The 18,985-nt window shown below is 38.7% G+C and overlaps 1 protein-coding gene across 4 annotated transcripts in view; it reads right to left on the bottom strand.

Annotated features, from left to right (window-relative positions):
* Positions 1-14,785: 14,785 nt before the first annotated feature.
* Positions 14,786-18,985, bottom strand: part of TOPBP1 (DNA topoisomerase II binding protein 1) — a 77,433-nt gene continuing 73,233 nt past the window's right edge. For all 4 annotated transcript variants that reach the window (XM_060149818.1, XM_060149819.1, XM_060149820.1 and 1 more), the window contains exon 28: positions 14,786-15,536. In XM_060149818.1, the coding sequence (XP_060005801.1) occupies positions 15,393-15,536 (144 nt within the window). In that variant the 3' untranslated portion in view covers positions 14,786-15,392. The remainder of the gene's footprint in view (positions 15,537-18,985) is intronic.

Genomic DNA, 18,985 nt, shown 5'->3' with positions numbered 1-18,985 from the left:
ATTTATTTATTTTTGGCTGTGTTGGGTCTTCGTTGCTGTGCACGGGCTTTCTCTAGTTGTGGCAAGCGGGGGCTACTCTTCATTGCGGTACGCAGGCTTCTCATTGTGGTGGCTTCTCTTGCTGTGGAGCACAGGCTCTAGGCACATGGGTTTCAGTAGTTGTGGTGTGTGGGCTCAGTAGCTGTGGCCCACGGGCTCAGCTGCTCCACCGCATGTGGGATCTTCCCAGACCAGGGCTTGAACCCGTGTTCCCTGCATTGACAGGCAGATTCTTAACCACTGAGCCACCAGGGAAGCCCCGCACCATAATATTTTGATGAATATATCTTTGTAATATAGTTTGAAATCAGGAACCATGATGCTTCCAGCTGTGTTATTCTTTCTCAAGTTGCTTTGGCTATTCAGGTCTTTTGTGATTCCATACAAATTTTAGGACTACTTTATATATGTATAAAATATATATTATATATATAATATATATTATTCTTTAATCATCAAATTATATATATAATTGTATATATATTTTATTGACATATAGTTGATTTACAATGTTGTGTTAGTTTAAGGGTAGAGCACAGTGATTCAGTCATATAGCTATATATATAGATATATGACAATATATTCTTTTTCAGATTATTTTCCTTTATAAGTTATTACAACATATTGAGTATATTTCTCTGTGCTATATAGTAGGTCCTTGTTGGTCATCTATTTTATATATAGTAGTGTGTATATGTTAACCCCAACTTCCTAATTTATCCCTCCACCACCCCTTTTCCCTTTGGTAACCATAAGTTTGTTTTCTATGTTTGTGGGTCTATTTCTATTTTGTAAATAAGTTCATTTGTATTTTTTTTTAAAAAAAGATTCCACATATAAGCAATATCATATGATATTTGTCTTTGTCTGGCTTACTTCACTTAGTATGACAATCTCTAGGTCCATCCACATTGCTGCAAATGGCATTATTTCACTTTTTTATGGCTGAGTAATATTCCATTGTATACATATATAACACACACACACACACATCTTCTTTATCCATTCATCTGTTCACGGACATTTGTGTGGTTTCCGTATCTTGGCTATTGTAAATAGTGCTGCTATGATAATTGGGGTGCATGTATCTTTTTGAATTAGAGTTTTTGTCTTTTCTGGATATATGCCTAGGAGTGGGATTGCTGGATCATATGGTAACTCTATTTTTAGTTATTTAAGGAGCCACCATACTGTTTCTCATAGTGGTTGCATCAATTTACATTCCCACCAACAGTGTAGGAGTGTTCCTATTTCTCCGCACCCTCTCCAGCATTTATTACTTGTAGACTTCTTTTTTTTTTTGGTCATGTTGCGCAGCATGTGGGATCTTAGTTCCCTGACCAGGGATCAAACCCACACCCCCTGCATTAGAAGCATGGAGTCTTAACCATTGGACCACCAGGGAATTCTATTTGTAGAATTTTGATGATAGGCATTCTGACTGATGTGAGATGATAGCTCACTGTGGTTTTGATTTGCATTTCTCCAATAATTAGCGATGTTGAGCATCTTTTCATGTGCTTGTTGGCCGTCTGTATGTCTTCTTTGGAGAAATGTCTATTTAGGTCTTCTGCCCTTTTTTGATTGAGTTGTTTGGCTTTTTTTTAATATGAAGTTGTATGAGCTGTTTATATATTTTGGGAATTAACCCCTTGGCATTATATCATTTGCAAATATTTTCTCCCATTCTGTAAGTTGTCTTTTCATTTTGTTTATGGTTTCTTTTGTTGTGCAAAAGCTTGTAAGTTTGATTAGGTCCCATTAATTTATTTTTGCTTTTATTTTTTTGCCTGGGGAGATTGATCTAAGAATATAGTTCTACAATTTATGTCGGGGGATGTTTTGCCTATGTTTTCTAGGAGTTTTATGGTGTCATGTCTTTTTTTTTAAATAAATTTATTTATTTATTTTTGGCTGCATTGGGTCTTTGTTGCTACATGCGGGCTTTCTCTAGTTTCGGCAAGGAGGGGTTACTCTTCGTTGTGGTGCACAGGCTTCTCATTGTGTTGTCTTCTCTTGTTGCAAAACACGGGTTATGGGCACGTGGGCTTCAGTAGTTGTGGCTGGCAGGCTCTAGAACGCAGGCTCAGTAGTTGTGGCGCGTGGGCTTAGTTGCTCCGAGGCATGTGGGATCTTCCTGGACCAGAGCTCGAACCCATGTCCCCTGCATTGGCAGGCAGATTCTTAACCACTGCGCCACCAGGGAAGTCCAGTGTCATGTCTTATATTTAAGTCTTTAAACCTTCTTGAGTTTATTTTTGTATATGGTATGAAGGAATGTTCTTTTTTTTAAAAAAAAAATTTATTTATTTATTTTTGGCTCCATTAGGTCTTCATTGCTGCACACGGGCTTTCTGTAGTTGCGGTGAGTGGGGGCTACTCTTCATTGTGATGCGTGAGCTTCTCATTGCAGTGGTTTCTCTTTGTTGTGGAGCATGGATTCTAGGCACACAGGCTTCAGTAGTTGTAGCACACGGGCTCAGTAATTGTGGTTGGTGGGCTCTAGAGCACAGGCTCAGTAGTTGTGGCGCATGAGCTTAATTGCTCCATGGCATGTGGAATCTTCCTGGACCAGGGATTGAACCTGTGTCCCCAATAATTTTAGGATTATTTGTTCTAGCTTTGTGAAAAATGTCATGGGTAATTTGATAGGAATTGCATTAAATCTGTAGATTGCTTTGGATAGTAGGACCATTATAACAATATTAATTTTTCCAATCCAAGAGCATGGGATCTCTTTCCATTTCTTTGAATCATCTTCAATTTCCTTTATCAATGTTTTATGGTTATCAGCATATAGGTCTAGGATTGTTTTATTAATTTCACTTTCTGATAGTTCATTATTAGTGTACAGAAATGCAATTTATTTTTGCATATTGATTTTGTGTCCTGCATCATTACTGAATTCATTATTTAATTCTAACAGTTTTTTGGTGGAGTCTTTAGGGTTTTCTTGCTATAATACCATGTCATCTGCAAACAGTAACAGTTTCACTTCTTCCTTTTCAATTTGGATGCCTTTTATTTCTTTTTCTTGCCTCATTGCTCTGGCTAAGGCTTCCAATACTATGATGAATAAAAGTGGCAAGAGTGGGCATCTTTGTCTTGTTCCTGATCTTAGAGGAAAAGCTTTCAGCTATTCACTGTTGAGTATGATGTTGACTGTTGGCTGGTCATGCATGGCTTTTATTATGTTGGGGTACATTCTCTCTATAACCACTTTTCTGAGAGTTTCTAAAATGGATGTTGAATTTTGTGAAAAGCTTTTTCTGCATCTATTGAGATGATCATAGGATTTTTATTCTTCATTTTAATATGGTGTATCACATTGACTGATTGTGGATATTGAACCACCCCTATCCCTTGCATCCCTGGAATAAATCCCACTTAATCATGGTTTCTGATCCTTTTAATGTATTGTTGAATTCAGTTTGCTAATATTCTGTTGAGGATTTTTGCATCTATGTTCATTGTTGGCCTGTAATTTTCTTTTCTTCTAGTGTCTTTGGTTTTGGTATCAGGGTAATGCTGGCCTCATAAAATTGGTTTGGAAGTGTTCCCTCCTCTTTTGGTTTTTTGAAAGAGTTTGAGAAGGATTGGTATTCTTTAAATGTTTGCTAGAACTTACCAGTAGAATCATCTGGTCCTGGACTTTTGTTTGTTGAGAAGTTTTGGATTACTGATTCAATCTCCTTACTAGTAATCAGTGTAATCAAATTTTTTATTTCCTAGATACACCAGAAATACATCTACACGTGGAACAACTCATACAGAGCACCTACTGAACGCTGGCAGAAGACCTCAGACCTCCCAAAAGGCAAGAAACCCCCCACGTACCTGGTTAGGGCAAAAGAAAAAAATAAACAGAGACAAAAGGATAGGGACGGGTCCTGCACCAGCGGGAGGGAGCTGTGAAGGAGGAAAAGTGTCCACACACTAGGAAGCCCCTTCGCGGGCAGAGACTGCGGGTGGTGGAATGGGGGAGCTTCGGAGCCGCGGAGGAGAGCACAGCAACAGGGTTGCGGAGGGCAAAGCGGAGAGATTCCAGCGCAGAGGATCAGGGCCGCCCGGCACTCACCAGCCGAGAGGCTTGTCTGCTCACCCGCCGGGGCAGGCGGGGCTGGGAGCTGAGGCTCCGGCTTCAGTCGGAGCACCGGGAGACGACTGGGGTTGGCGGTGTGAGCACAGCCTGCAGGGCGTTAGTGCACCGCGGCTAGCCGGGAGGGAGTCCGGGGAAAAGTCTGGACCTGCCGAAGAGGCAAGAGACTTTTTCTTCCCTCTTTATTTCCTGGTGCGCGAGGAGAGGGGATTAAGAACGCTGCTTAAAGGAGCTCCAGAGACGGGCACGCGCCGCGGCTAAAAGTGCGGACCCCAGAGACAGACATGAGACGCTAAGGCCGTTGCTGCCGCCACCAAGAAGCCTGTGTGTGAACACAGGTCACTATCCATAACCCCCTTCCGGGGAGCCTGTGCAGCCCGCCACTGCCAGGGTCCTGGGATCCAGGGACAACTCCCCCGGGAGAACGCACGGCGCGCCTCAGGCTGGCAACGTCACGCCGGCCTCTGCCGCCGCAGGCCCGCCCCGCACTCCGTGACCCTCCCTACCCCCGGCCTGAGTGAGCCAGAGCCTCCGAATCAGCGGCTCCTTTAACCCCGTCCTGTCTGAGCAAAGAACAGACGCCCTCCGGCGACCTACACGCACAGGTGGGGCCAAATCCAAAGCTGAGCCCCTGGGAACTGTGAGAACAAAGAAGAGAAAGGGAAATCTCTCCCAGCAGCCTCAGAAGCAGCGGATTAAAGCTCCACAATCAACTTGATGTACCCCGCATCTGTGGAATACATGAATAGACAACGAATCATCCCAAATTAAGGAGCCGTGTGGATGAAAGGCTCTTGGTGCTGCAGCCAGGAGTTAGTGCTGTGCCTCTGAGGTGGCAGAGCCAACTTCAGGACACAGGTCCAAAAGAGGCCTCCCAGCTGCACATAATATCAAACGGCGAAAATCTCCCAGAGATCTCCATCTCAACGCCAGCACCCAGCTTCACTCAACGACCAGCAAGCTACAGTGCTGGACATCCTATGCCAAACAACTAGCAAGACAGGAACACAACCCCACCCATTAGCAGAGAGGCTGCCCAAAATCATAATAAGTCTACAGACACCCCAAAACACACCACCTGACGTGGACCTGCCCACCAGAAAGACAAGATCCAGCCTCATCCACCAGAACACAGGCACTAGTCCCCTCCACCAGGAAGCCTACACAACCCACTGAACCAACCTTAGCCACTGGGGACAGACACTAAAAACAACAGGAACTACGAACCTTCAGCCTGCAAAAAGGAGACCCCAAACGCAGTAAGATAAGCAAAATGAAAAGACAGAAAAACACACAGCAGATGAAGGAGCAAGATAAAAACCCACCAGACCTAACAAATGAAGAGGAAATAGGCAGTCTACCTGAAAAAGAATTCAGAATAATGGTAGTAAAGATGATCCAAAATCTTGGAAATAGAATAGACAAAATGCAAGAAACATTTAAAAAGGACCTAGAAGAACTAAAGATGAAACAAGCAATGATGAACAACACAATAAATGAAATTAAAAATACTCTAGATGGGATCAATAGCAGAATAACTGAGGCAGAAGAACGGATAAGTGACCTGGAAGATAAAATAGTGGAAATAACTACTGCAGAGCAGAATAAAGAAAAAGAATGAAAAGAACTGAGGACACTCTCAGAGACCGCTGGGACAACATTAAACGCACCAACATTCGAATTATAGGGGTTCCAGAAGAAGAAGAGAAAAAGAAAGGGACTGAGAAAATATTTGAAGAGATTATAGTTGAAAACTTCCCTAATATGGGAAAGGAAATAGTTAAGCAAGTCCAGGAAGCACAGAGTCCCATACAGGATAAATCCAAGGAGAAACACGCCAAGACACATATTAATCAAACTGTCAAAAATTAAATACAAAGAAAACATATTAAAAGCAGCAAGGGAAAAACAACAAATAACACACAAGGGAATCCCCATAAGGTTAACAGCTGATCTTTCAGCAGAAACTCTGCAAGCCAGAAGCGAGTGGCAGGACATACTGAAAGTGTTGAAGGAGAAAAACCTGCAACCAAGATTACTCTACCCAGCAAGGATCTCATTCAGATTTGATGGAGAACTTAAAACCTTTACAGACAAGCAAAAGCTGAGAGAGTTCAGCACCATCAAACCAGCTCTACAACAACTGCTAAAGGAACTTCTCTAGGCAAGAAACACAAAAGAAAGAAAAGACCTACAATAACAAAACCAAAACAATTAAGAAAATGGGGATGGGAGCATACATATCGATAATTACCTTAAATGTAAATGGATTAAATGCTCCCACCAAAAGACACAGATTGGCTGAATGGATACAAAAACAAGACCCATATATTTGCTGTCTACAAGAGACCCACTTCAGACCTAGAGACACATACAGACTGAAAGTAAGGGGATGGAAAAAGGTATTTCATGCTAACGGAAACCAAAAGAGAGCTGGAGTAGCAATTCTCATATCAGACAAAATAGACTTTAAAATAAAGACTATTAGAAGAGACAAAGAAGGACACAACATAATGATCAAGGGATCGATCCAAGAAGAAGATATAACAATTGTAAATATTTATGCATGCAACATAGGAGCACCTCAATACATAAGGCAAATACTAACAGCCATAAAAGGGGAAATCGACAGTAACACATTCATAGTAGGGGACTTTAACACCCCACTTTCACCAATGGACAGATCATCCAAAAAGAAAATAAATAAGGAAACACAAGCTTTAAATGATACATTAAACAAGATGGACTTAATTGATATTTATAGGACATTCCATCCAAAAACAAGAGAATACACATTTTTCTCAAGTGCTCATGGCACATTCTCCAGGATAGATCATATCTTGGGTCACAAATCAAGCCCTGGTAAATTTAAGAAAATTGAAATTGTATCAAGTATCTTTTCTGACCACAACGCTATGAGACTAGATATTAATTGCAGGAAAAGATCTGTAAAAAATACAAACACATGGAGGCTAAACAATACATTACTTAATAACGAAGTGATCACTGAAGAAATCAAAGAGGAAATCAGAAAATACCTAGATCAAATGACAATGGAGACACGATGACTCAAAATCTATGGGATGCAGCAAAAGCAGTTCTAAGAGAGAAGTTTATAGCAATACAATCCTACCTTAAGAAACAGGAAACATCTCGAATAAACAACCTAAACTTGCACCTAAAGCAATTAGAGAAAGAAGAACAAAAAAACCCCAAAGTTAGCAGAAGGAAAGAAATCATAAAGATCAGATCAGAAATAAATGAAAAAGAAAAGAAGGAAACTATAGCAAAGATCAGTAAAACTAAAAGCTGGTTCTTTGAAAGGATAAACAAAATTGATAAACCATTAGCCAGACCCATCAAGAAAAAAAGGGAGAAGACTCAAATCAATAGAATTAGAAATGAAAAAGGAGAAGTAACAACTGACACTGCAGAAATACAAAAGATCATGAGAGATTACTACAAGCAACTCTATGCCAATAAAATGGACAACCTGGAAGAAATGGACAAATTCTTAGAAAGGCACAACCTGCCAAGACTGAATCAGGAAGAAATAGAAAATATGAACAGACCAATCACAAGCACTGAAATTGAAACTGTGATTAAAAATCTTCCAATAAGCAAAAGCCCAGGACCAGATGGCTTCACAGGCGAAGTCTATCAAACATTTAGAGAAGAGCTATCACCTATCCTTCTCAAATTCTTCCAAAATATAGCAGAGGGAGGAACACTCCCCAACTCATTCTACGAGGCCACCATCACCCTGATACCAAAACCAGACAAGGATGTCACAAAGAAAGAAAACTACAGGCCAATATCACTGATGAACATAGATGCAAAAATCCTCAACAAAATACTAGCACACAGAATCCAACAGCACATTAAAAGGATCATACACCATGATCAAGTGGGGTTTATTCCAGGAATGCAAGGATCCTTCAATATACGCAAATCAATCAATGTGATACACCATATTAACAAATTGAAGGAGAATAGCCATATGGTCATCTCAATAGATGCGGAGAAAGCGTTTGACAAAATTCAACATCCATTTATGATAAAAGCCCTGCAGAAAGTAGGCATAGAGGGAACTTTCCTCAACATAATAAAGGCCATATATGACAAACCCACAGCCAACATCGTCCTCAATGGTGAAAAACTGAAAGCATTTCCACTAAGATCAGGAACAAGACAAGGTTGCCCACTCTCGCCACTCTTATTCAGCATAGTTTTGGAAGTTTTAGCCACAGCAATCAGAGAAGAAAAGGAGATAAAAGGAATCCAAATCGGAAAAGAAGAAGTAAAGCTGTCACTGTTTGCAGATGATATGATACTATACATAGAGAATCCTAGAGATGCTACCAGAAAACTACTAGAGCTAATCAATGAATTTGGTAAAGTAGCAGGATACAAAATTAATGCACAGAAATCTCGGGCATTCCTATACACTAAGGATGAAAAATCTGAAAGTGAAATCAAGAAAACACTCCCATTTATCATTGCAACAAAAAGAATAAAATATCTAGGAATAAACCTACCTAAAGAGACAAAAGACCTGTATGCAGAAAATTGTAAGACACTGATGAAAGAAATTAAAGATGATACAAATAGATGGAGAGATATCCCATGTTCTTGGATTGGAAGAATCAACATTATGAAAATGACTCTACTACCCAAAGCAATCTACAGATTCAATTCAATCCCTGTGAAACTACCACTGGCATTTTTCACAGAACTAGAAAAGAAAATTTCACAATTTGTATGGAAACACAAAAGACCCTGAATAGCCAAAGCAATCTTGAGAACGAAAAACGGAGCTGGAGGAATCAGGCTTCCTGACTTCAGACTATACTACAAAGCGACAGTAATCAAGACAGTATGGTACTGGCACAAAAACAGAAATATAGATCAATGGAACAGGATAGAAAGCCCAGAGATAAACCCACGCACATATGGTCACCTTATCTTTGATAAAGGAGGCAGGAATGTACAGTGGAGAAAGGACAGCCTCTTCAACAAGTGGTGCTGGGAAAACTGGACAGCTACATGTAAAAGTATGAGATTAGATCACTCCCTAACACCATACACAAAAATAAGCTCAAAATGGATTAAAGACCTAAATGTAAGGCCAGAAACTATCAAACTCTTAGAGGGAAACATAGGCAGGACATTCTATAACATAAATCACAGCAAGGTCCTTTTTGACCCACCTCCTAGAGAAATGGAAATAAAAACAAAAATAAACAAATGGGACCTAATGAAACTTCAAAGCTTTTGTGCAGCAAAGGAAACCATAAACAAGACCAAAAGACAACCCTCAGAATGGGAGAAAATATTTGCAAATGAAGCAACTGACAAAGGATTAATCTCCAAAATTTATAAGCAGCTCATGCAGCTTAATAACAAAAAAACAAACAACCCAATCCAAAAATGGGCAGAAGACCTAAATAGACATTTCTCCAAAGTAGATATACAGACTTCCAAAAAACACATGAAAGAATGCTCAACATCACTAATCATTAGAGAAATGCAAAGCAAAACTACAATGAGATATCATCTCACACCAGTCAGAATGGCCATCATCAAAAAATCTAGAAACAATAAATGCTGGAGAGGGTGTGGAGAAAAGGGAACCCTCTTACACTGTTGGTGGGAATGTAAATTGATACAGCCACTGTGGAGAACAGTATGGAGGTTCCTTAAAAAACTACAAATAAAACTACCATATGACCCAGCAATCCCACTACTGGGCATATACCCTGAGAAAACCATAATTCAAAAAGAGGCATGTACCAAAATGTTCATTGCAGCTCTATTTACAATAGCCTGGAGATGGAAACAACCTAAGTGTCCATCATCGGATGAATGGATAAAGAAGATGTGGCACATATATACAATGGAATATTACTCAGCCATAAAAAGAAACGAAATTGAGCTATTTGTAATGAGGTGGGTAGACCTAGAATCTGTCATACAGAGTGAAGTAAGTCAGAAAGAGAAAGACAAATACCGTATGCTAACACATATATATAGAATTTAAGAAAAAAAATGTCATGAAGAACCTAGGGGTAAGACAGACACAGAGCTACTAGACACAGAGCTACTAGAGAATGGACTTGAGGCTATGGGGAGGGGGAAGGGTAAACTGTGACAAAGCGAGAGAGAGGCATGGACATATATACACTACCAAACGTAAGGTAGATAGCTAGTGGGAAGCAGCCGCATAACACAGGGAGATCAGCTCGGTGGTTTGTGACTGCCTGGAGGGGTGGGATAGGGAGGGTGGGAGGGAGGGAGATGCAAGCGGGAAGACATATGGGAATATATGTATATATATAACTGATTCATTTTGTTGTGAAGCTGAAACTAACATACCATTGTAAAGCAATTATACTCCAATAAAGATATTTAAAAAAATTTTAATTTCCTCATGACTTAGTCTTTGTAGTCTGTATGTTTCTAGAAATTTATCCATTTTTTATAGGTTTTCCATTTTGTTGGTGTATAATTATTCATAGTACACATCGTAATGTCTCTGCTTTCATTTCTGACTTTGAGTCCTCTTTTGAGTCTAGCTAAGTTTTGTTTCTTTAGTTTATATTTGATATTTCATTTTTCAAAAACAGCTCTTAGTTTCATTGATCTTTTCTATTGTCTTTTAGTCTCTACTTCATTTCTGCTCTGATCTTTGTTATTTCCTTCCTTCTAAATTTATAAATTTAGACTTAGTTTTTTCTTCTTCTTGTAGTTTCTTGAAGTGTAAAGTTAGGTTGTTTGAGATCTTTCTTAATAAGGCTTTTATCACTATTAACTTCCCTCTTAGAACTGCTTTTGCTGCATCACATAAGTGTTGGTATGTTGTATTTCTATTTTCATTTGTTTCAAAGTATTTTTTTATTTCTCTTTTGATGTCTTCTTTGACCCATTTGTTGTTCAGTAGCATGTTGTTTAATCTCCACATATTTGTTGATTTTCCAGTTTTCTTCTTGTAATTGATTTCTAGTTTCATATCATTGTGGTCAGAAAAGATGCTTGGTATGATTTCAGTCTTCTTAAATTTATTGACTTGTTTTGTGGCCTAACATATTATCTATGCTGGAGAATGTTTCATGTGCACCTGAGAAGAATGTGTATTCTGTTGCTCTTGGATGGAATGTTCTATATATGTCTGTTAAGTCCAATAGATCTAATGTGTCATTTAAGGCCAGTGATTCTGTATTGATTTTCATTGTGGATGATCTATTTATGAATTAAAGTAGAATATTAAAATCCCTTACAACTATATTTCTGTCTATTTCTTCCTTTATGTGTGTTAATTTTTGCGTTATATATTTAGGTGATTCTATGTTGGGTGCATAAATATTTACAAATATTGTATTCTCTTGTAGGGTTGACCCCTTTATCATTTGTATAATGACTTTGTCTCTTTGACTTAAAATCTATTTTGTCCATTATAAGTATAGCTAGTCCAGCTTTCTTTGGGTTCCATTTCAAGGAATGTCTTTTTATATCCCTTCACTTTCAGTCTTTTTGTGTCCTTACATCTGAAGTGAGTCTCTGCTGAGACCCATATAGATGTTTTTTGTTGTTGATGTATTGTTTTTTTATCCATTCAGCTACTCTATGTCTTTTGTTTGGAGAATTTACTCCATTTACATTTATAATAATTATTGATAGGTACATAGTTATTGCCATTTTGTTAATTGTTTTCTGGCTGTTTTGTAGTTCCTCTGTTCCCTTGTTCATCTCTTGCTCTCTTACTTTTTGATTTGATGGTTTTCTGTAGTGGTATGCTTTGATTCCTTTCTCTTTTATGTATCTACTGTGGGTTGTGCTTTGTGGTTACCATGAGCTTACATAAAACAACTTATATTTTTATTTGTAACAGTTTATTTTAAGTTGATAACAACTTAAGTTTGATCTCATTCTAAAGCTCTACATTTTTACTCCCCACACCATGTTTTATATTGATGTCACAATTTACATCTTTTAATCTTGTGTATCCATTAACAAATTGTTATTAATATTGTTATTATTGTTAAAAAATTGTAGTTAGTTTTACTACTCTTGTCTTAACCTTCCTAGTAACTTTATAAGTGATTAACTCACCAATTTTACATTAGATTGTTCTGAATTTTACTATATATTTATCTCTAACAGTGAGATTTATACTTCCATGTTTCTCATTACTACTTAGTGCCTCCAACCCTCTTTCAGCTTAAAGAAGTTCCTTTAACATTTCTTGTAAGTCTGGTCTAGTATTGATGAACTTCTCTAGCTTTTCCTTGTCTGGAAAACCCTCTATCTCTCCTCCAATTCTGAAGGACAAGTTTGCCAGCACAGTATTTTTTTCTTTCAGCACTTTAAATATATCATGCCACTCCCTTCTGGCCTGATGTCTTCAGAAAGTGAGAGTGACCCCAGCGCATGGGGTTTTTGGGTTTTATGGGCTAATTTCATAGGCTAATGAGTGGGAGGAATATTCTTGCTATTTCAGTGAAGCGTGGGTATTTCCCAGGTATTCAGCCACTGCCCACTTTTCTGGTCCATGTAAGGGGGAGTGATTTTTAGTATTACAACAGGGGTCCCCAACGCCCGGGCCACACAGCAGGAGGTGAGCAGCGGGTGAGCCAGCAAAGCTTCATCTGCCCCTCCCCTTTGTTCCCATTACCGCCTGAACCATCCCCCACCCCACCACCCCCCGTCTGTGGAAAAATTGTCTTCCTCGAAACTGGTCCCTGGTGGCAAAAAGATTGGGGACCACTGTATTACAATATAGGTATCATGAGCTAAAGGTCAATGACCAGACTATTCTTGAAGGCTCCTTGGTTTCAGCCAGTTCCAGCTCCTTTTTATTGAATCCCAACAGCTGTGCCCCTCCTTCATTTTCTAGCTGTTCTGTCCTCCCTTTTCCTTCCTGTCTTTTAACAGGTTTGGACTAGAGCAGTGGTTTGTCTTTTTTGGGTGGGAAGCCACAGATGTGAACTCTAAAACTCTGAGCTCTACCCTACGAAAGTGTGCTTATGCCATTCCTGAGCATTATGGCGCAGTTTGTGAACCTCTGCATGGTAATATTGTTATTAGTCTGCTGGGGCTGCCAAAAGAGAATACCACAGAGTGGGTGGCTTGAACAACAAACTTCTCACAATTCTGGAAGCTAGAAGTCTAAGGCTGAGGTGCTGCCATGGGTGGCTTCTGGTAAGGCATCTCCTCCTAATTTGCAGACAGCTGCCTCTGTGTCCCCACATGGTCTTGTCTTTCCTCTCTTTCCTCTGTGCCCATGAACTCCTGGTCTCTCCTCATAAGGCCACCAGTCCTACCAAAGTAGGGCCCCATTCATAGGACCTCATTTAGCCTTAATTACCCCCTCAATGGCCCAATTTCCAAGTACAGTTATGTATGGGGTTAAGTTTCAATTTACGAAATTTTCTTTTGGGGGTTGAGGAAGAAAGACACGATTCAGCCCATAATATAAATACTGAGTATAACTGAGTGCTGTGTCTGCACCGAGGGCCCTGCTTCTGTAAGCTGTCTCAGAGGGCACGTGCTCTAAGTGGTTTGCTCCTGAAGCCCACGCACTACCTTACAGCTAAGGTGTCTTATTTGTTGAATTAATGGTGATGAGATCAGACCAATGAACATGAAAAATTCATGGAGGAATATAAGATGCTAATTTAAGCGGCACAGATTAAAATACTGTAGTAATACTAAGGAGAAAATAAGAATAATCAAGGAAAGATTTTTGGTTTTTTTTCCTTTTTAAATGAGATACCTACCTATGCTTGGAATTATTTGCATGCTAAGAAGAACTTGCTGGCATTAGGACATTTACAGTGTAAGAGCCAAAGCCTGAGTTGAAATGATTTATGCAGGGTGTAGACCGATCTGGAGCCTTAAAATTGTAAACTGTGTGTTGAAGGCCTGAACTGAAAAAATAGTTCATAATCTTGGCAGAAAAGAAAATGGTACATTAGTTAATTTTTCCTGGGATAGAGAAATAGAATAACATTTGTTTTGTCAACAGTGTGCTCATCAAGATTTGTAGAGTAACTATTTCAAAGAATTATTAAGTAGTGAAATTCAGGGAGAAACTTACTGCAAACTGCCAATGAAAGGACCCAACTAACACAAAATGGCTCTAATAAAACCAGGCCCATGTGTTTTTTTGCTTGGGGGAGGGACAGGAGTACAGTTTATATAACAGTGCTACCTGTTTGGCGGTGTAGGAATTCGTATTGTGAAGGGCAAGGATAACCCCTACTCCAATTAGAGGAAAACGTGATGAAAACTTCAGGGGTTTGATGTCCAGGTTGAGGACTTTAATCCATCACCATTTGAATTTGGCTTTAAAAGAATTATTAGGAATTGAACAGTTTACATCAAAATTACAGTCAAACAAAATGAGGTAGCTTTATAATTAGAGAATTGTGGTCATGCATGTAGTACCTGGTGTTTAGGTTTAGATTAATAGAGGCTACTGCAATTTTGTAGTTCCTTTTTTTTCAACCCACTAGACCAATATTCTATATAAACAACATCAGAAACATGACTAGATTCACTTTTTAATGTGTTTTACAAATCTTTTATTGCTTCAACAAGAAAATGGATACCAGAATGCTTTTCTTTTTAAAAACTTATTTGAACTACTTTGAGTCACTACTTTTATTCTTTATTGTCCTTATTTTCGAAGTTTTGGCGTCCAAACTTGGAAAACCTCATGGAGATTTGTATAAACATGCATATACATATATACACACACATTAAGTTTAAAGCCTCAGTTCCTCATTAAACCTTGCGCTCAGGCTCCTGTTAAAAAGAGGTAAAATGGTGAGAAGCTAAAAATCATGGAAAACAAGAATAAATCCCAATTGATAATTTCCTTGTTGTTATGAATTAAAACAGACATTTTAAGGCAAAATCTATCACCTTGCTAAAACTTCTACTAAGCTACAGACTCAGATATTTACAAGAAAATAAATAAACAAAAAGCCCTTTACACATGTCAATATGGTTTAATGACAAGCTAGCTGAGGAGTTGCACTTTGTTATTTTAGGTAACTTTCCATTCAGGAACAGTTAATATTTCAATGATTAAAATTTCAGGTGTTAAAAACTAACTTCAAGCAGGGTCATTGTTACACTGAAGCTGAATTCTTCAAGTTCTTGTCTTTAAATTACTATACAAATCCATCACAGTTACATTCAAGCTATTAATTTAAAACACATTTAATGTTTGGTAACTGAGTAAATACAATTACTGTACTCTAGGTCGTTTGATTTTATTTTTCTCTGTAGGAGCTTTCCTCTTTTGTGAGAATCCAGGCCCAGGTTCCTTATTATTCTGAAGAAATGAAACAGCTTCTGGTAGACAGTAATTTTCTACTTGAGGAGGAGATTCCTATAAAAGGGGGTAAAAAACCCAACATTGTTCATTTTTTTCAGATTTCAAACTGTTAATTAGGTAATAGATTCCTTTACTCTGCTTTATGACCAAAAAACTTAAACATTTGTCTTTCAAGGTAGCTATTTAGCACCTGTCACCATTAGTGACAGATCCTGTGTAACAAAATTTCACCTTTTATCAGAAAAATGAGTTTATAGCTCAGGCAGAGTGGGGCTAGCTCAGATCTTAATGGTTTCATCTGTAAAATATGGATTAAGTACAGAATATGGAAAATATGGTAAAATACAGTTAACAGCTATCATTTAACTGTGAGATATTATGTTTAGTGTAAATTTTTGAAAATCTTTGAATGGAGTGGGATGAATTCCCCTTTTCATTTTTTATGGCTTTTAGTCTGAGGAGAAGCCCCTGTCTGTGTCATGTTGACTGGCTAAAACTTTAACAGAAAACTTTGAAGAACCAGAGGACAGAATGGCAACCACAGCACTAGAAAATGAGGTGGGAAATTCCAGAAAGTTTGGGAGGAGCTCCAAACTCTGTGTTATAAACACTGACCAAATCCTTGCTTGACCCCTAAATCATGTATGTGCAGAGACTCAAGGTAAGGCTCAAAGAACCCAACTAAGATTTGAGCTGCCACTCACTGCGGAGGGTCAGCCAAGTAAACTGCCTGCTAAACAAATAAAATGGTCCTCTTCAGAAGAACATGACAGGATCTAGTCTCTACAACTGATTTGTAATTTCTAGGATACATCCATAATTACTATACACGTGAAGAAGCAGAACATGAACTATTCTCAAGAAAAAAAAACACCCCCCCAAAATGGAAATACTTAAGTATCAACTTAAGAAAAAAATATACATATACTGAAAATTACAAAATGCCCATGAAAGAAATCAGACAATCTAAATAATTAGAGATAAGCTGTCCTCAGTGACTAAAAGACTTAACATTGTAAAGATGTCAAACACTCAAACTGATCTGTAGGTTTAATGTAATTCCTATCAAAATCATAGAAAGGTATTTTTATAGACAAACAGACTTATTTAAGAATTTACATATAAAAACACAGTCAAAAAGAAGTACAGGCCCTAGAATAGCAACAACAATTTTGAAAAAGAGGAATAAAGAGGAAGGAATCACGACCTAATATTAGGACTTATTATGTATACAGTAATTAAGAGTCTTGCAGAGGGAAAGACACATAGATTGATGGAACAGAACAGAGAATGCAGAAATAGACCCACACAAAATGCACATCTGAATACTGACCAAGGTGCAAGTGCAACTAAATGGAGTATAGTTCTTTTAACAAATGGTGCTGGAGCAACTGGACATGCTGAGGCAGAAAACCCCTCAACCAACCTCCTAACAATTTTGACCTAAACCTTACACCTCTACGTATTATCAGACATAAAAAGTAAAAACTATAAAACCTTTTTTAAAACTTGTTTTGCAAAAATTCCTGTTAAGAGGATAAAGGTAGGGGATCCCTGGTGGTCCAGTGGTTAGGACTCAGTGCTTCCACTACCGGGGGCACGGGTGCAATCCCTGGTTGAGGAACTAAGATCCTGCTAGCTGTGTGGCTAAGCCAAAAAAAAAAAAAGAGGATAAAGGTAAATGGATGAATACATAAGCCACAGACTGGAAGAAAATATGTGCAAATACATATCCAACAAAAGACTAGTATCTATTATAAACAACTCTCAAGTGTAAAAAAAAACAATTCAATTACAAAGTGGACAAAAGACATGAGACATTTCAAGGAAGAGGATATGAACATGGCAAATAAGCACACAAAAAGATGTTCACTTTGATTAGCCATTAGGAAAATGCAAGTTAAAATCACAAGAGAGATCATACACCAAATGAAATGGCTAAATAAAAAATGACAACTAAATGCAGATGAGGATACAAAGAAACTGGATCACTCATACATTGATGGTGAGAATGTAAAATATGCCCACTTTGTAAACACACTCTTGAGAATTTATCCCAGTGCAATGAAATTTTATTTTCACATATGAAACTGTACATAAACGGAAACAACCCAGATGTCCTTCCATAGGTTAATGATTAACTGTGGTACATCTGTACTACTCAGCAATAAAAGGTAATAAAAGTATTCATTGTTGCATAAGAATGCAACAATCTGGATGAAACTCAAAGGAATTTTACTGAGTGAAAAAAGCCAATTGCCAAAGTTTACACACTATTATTAATTCCATTTATTTAAGTTTTAAAAACTGAGGGATTCTTGGGCTTCCCTGGTGGCGTAGTGGTTGAGAGTCCGCCTGCCGATGCGGGGGACATGGATTTGTGCCCTGGTCTGGGAAGATCCCACATGCCGCAGAGCGGCTGGGCCTGTGAGCCACGGCCACTGAGCCTGCGCGTCTGGAGCCTGTGCTCCGCAACGGGAGAGGCCACAACAGTGAGAGGCCTGCGTGCCGCAAAAAAAAAAAAAAAAAAAAAAGAGGGATTCTTGTAGTGATAGAACTGTTCTGTATCTTGACTGTGGTGACAGATACATGAACTTACACATGATAAAACTGCAGAAATCTAAATACACAAATATACATGAATAGAAGTAAAACTGGGGAAATGTGAATAAGCTTGGATTGTATAAAGCCAATAACCTGGTTGTAAGGATATCCTTGTTTTTGCAAGATGCTACCCACTAGTGTAACCTGGAGAAAGTGTACATGGAATCTCTCCGTATTATTTCTTACTACTGCATGTAAATCTACAATTATTTCCAAATAAAAAGTTTAATTAAAAAAAAAGTAACAGAACATCTTGCTCATGACCCAGATGTTGGAAATAGTAGACAATTGCAACATAGCTATTATAACTGTTCTTAATGATATAAAGGAAAATATGCTTGAAATGAGTGAACGGAGGAAATCTCAGCACAAAAACAGAAACCACAGAAAAGAACCAAAGAGATTTTAGATATGAACAAGTAATACTTAAAAAAAATTTTTATTTATTTTTGGCTGTGTTGGGTCTTCACTGCTGCACGCAGGCTTTCTCTAGTTGTGGCAAATGGGAGCTACTCTTCGTTTTGGTGTGTGGGTTTCTCATTGCAGTGGCTTTCTTGTTGTGGAGCACGGGCTCCAGGCACGCAGGCTTCAGTAGTTGCAGCATGTGGGCTCAGTAGTTGTGGCGTGCGGGCTCTAGAGCACAGGCTCAGTAGTTGTGGTGCACAGGCTCAGTTGCTCCGTGGCATGTGGGATCTTCCCAGACCAGGAATTGAACCCGCGTTCCCTGCATTCGCAGGCAGATGCTTAACCACAGAGCCACCAGGGAAGTCCAAAAATATAAGACTTAAATCAAAGTCTCACTGGATAGGATTAAGAGCAGATGAAAATAACAGGAAAAAATCAGTGAAGTTGGAGATAGATACACAGGAATTGGGCAATCAGAAGAGCACAGAGAAAAA

This window comes from Lagenorhynchus albirostris, chromosome 5 (genome assembly GCF_949774975.1).
Source record: "Lagenorhynchus albirostris chromosome 5, mLagAlb1.1, whole genome shotgun sequence".
NCBI lineage: Eukaryota > Metazoa > Chordata > Mammalia > Artiodactyla > Delphinidae > Lagenorhynchus > Lagenorhynchus albirostris.
Note: the sequence above shows the minus strand (reverse complement) of the source record. Positions and strands in the feature narration are given on the sequence as shown.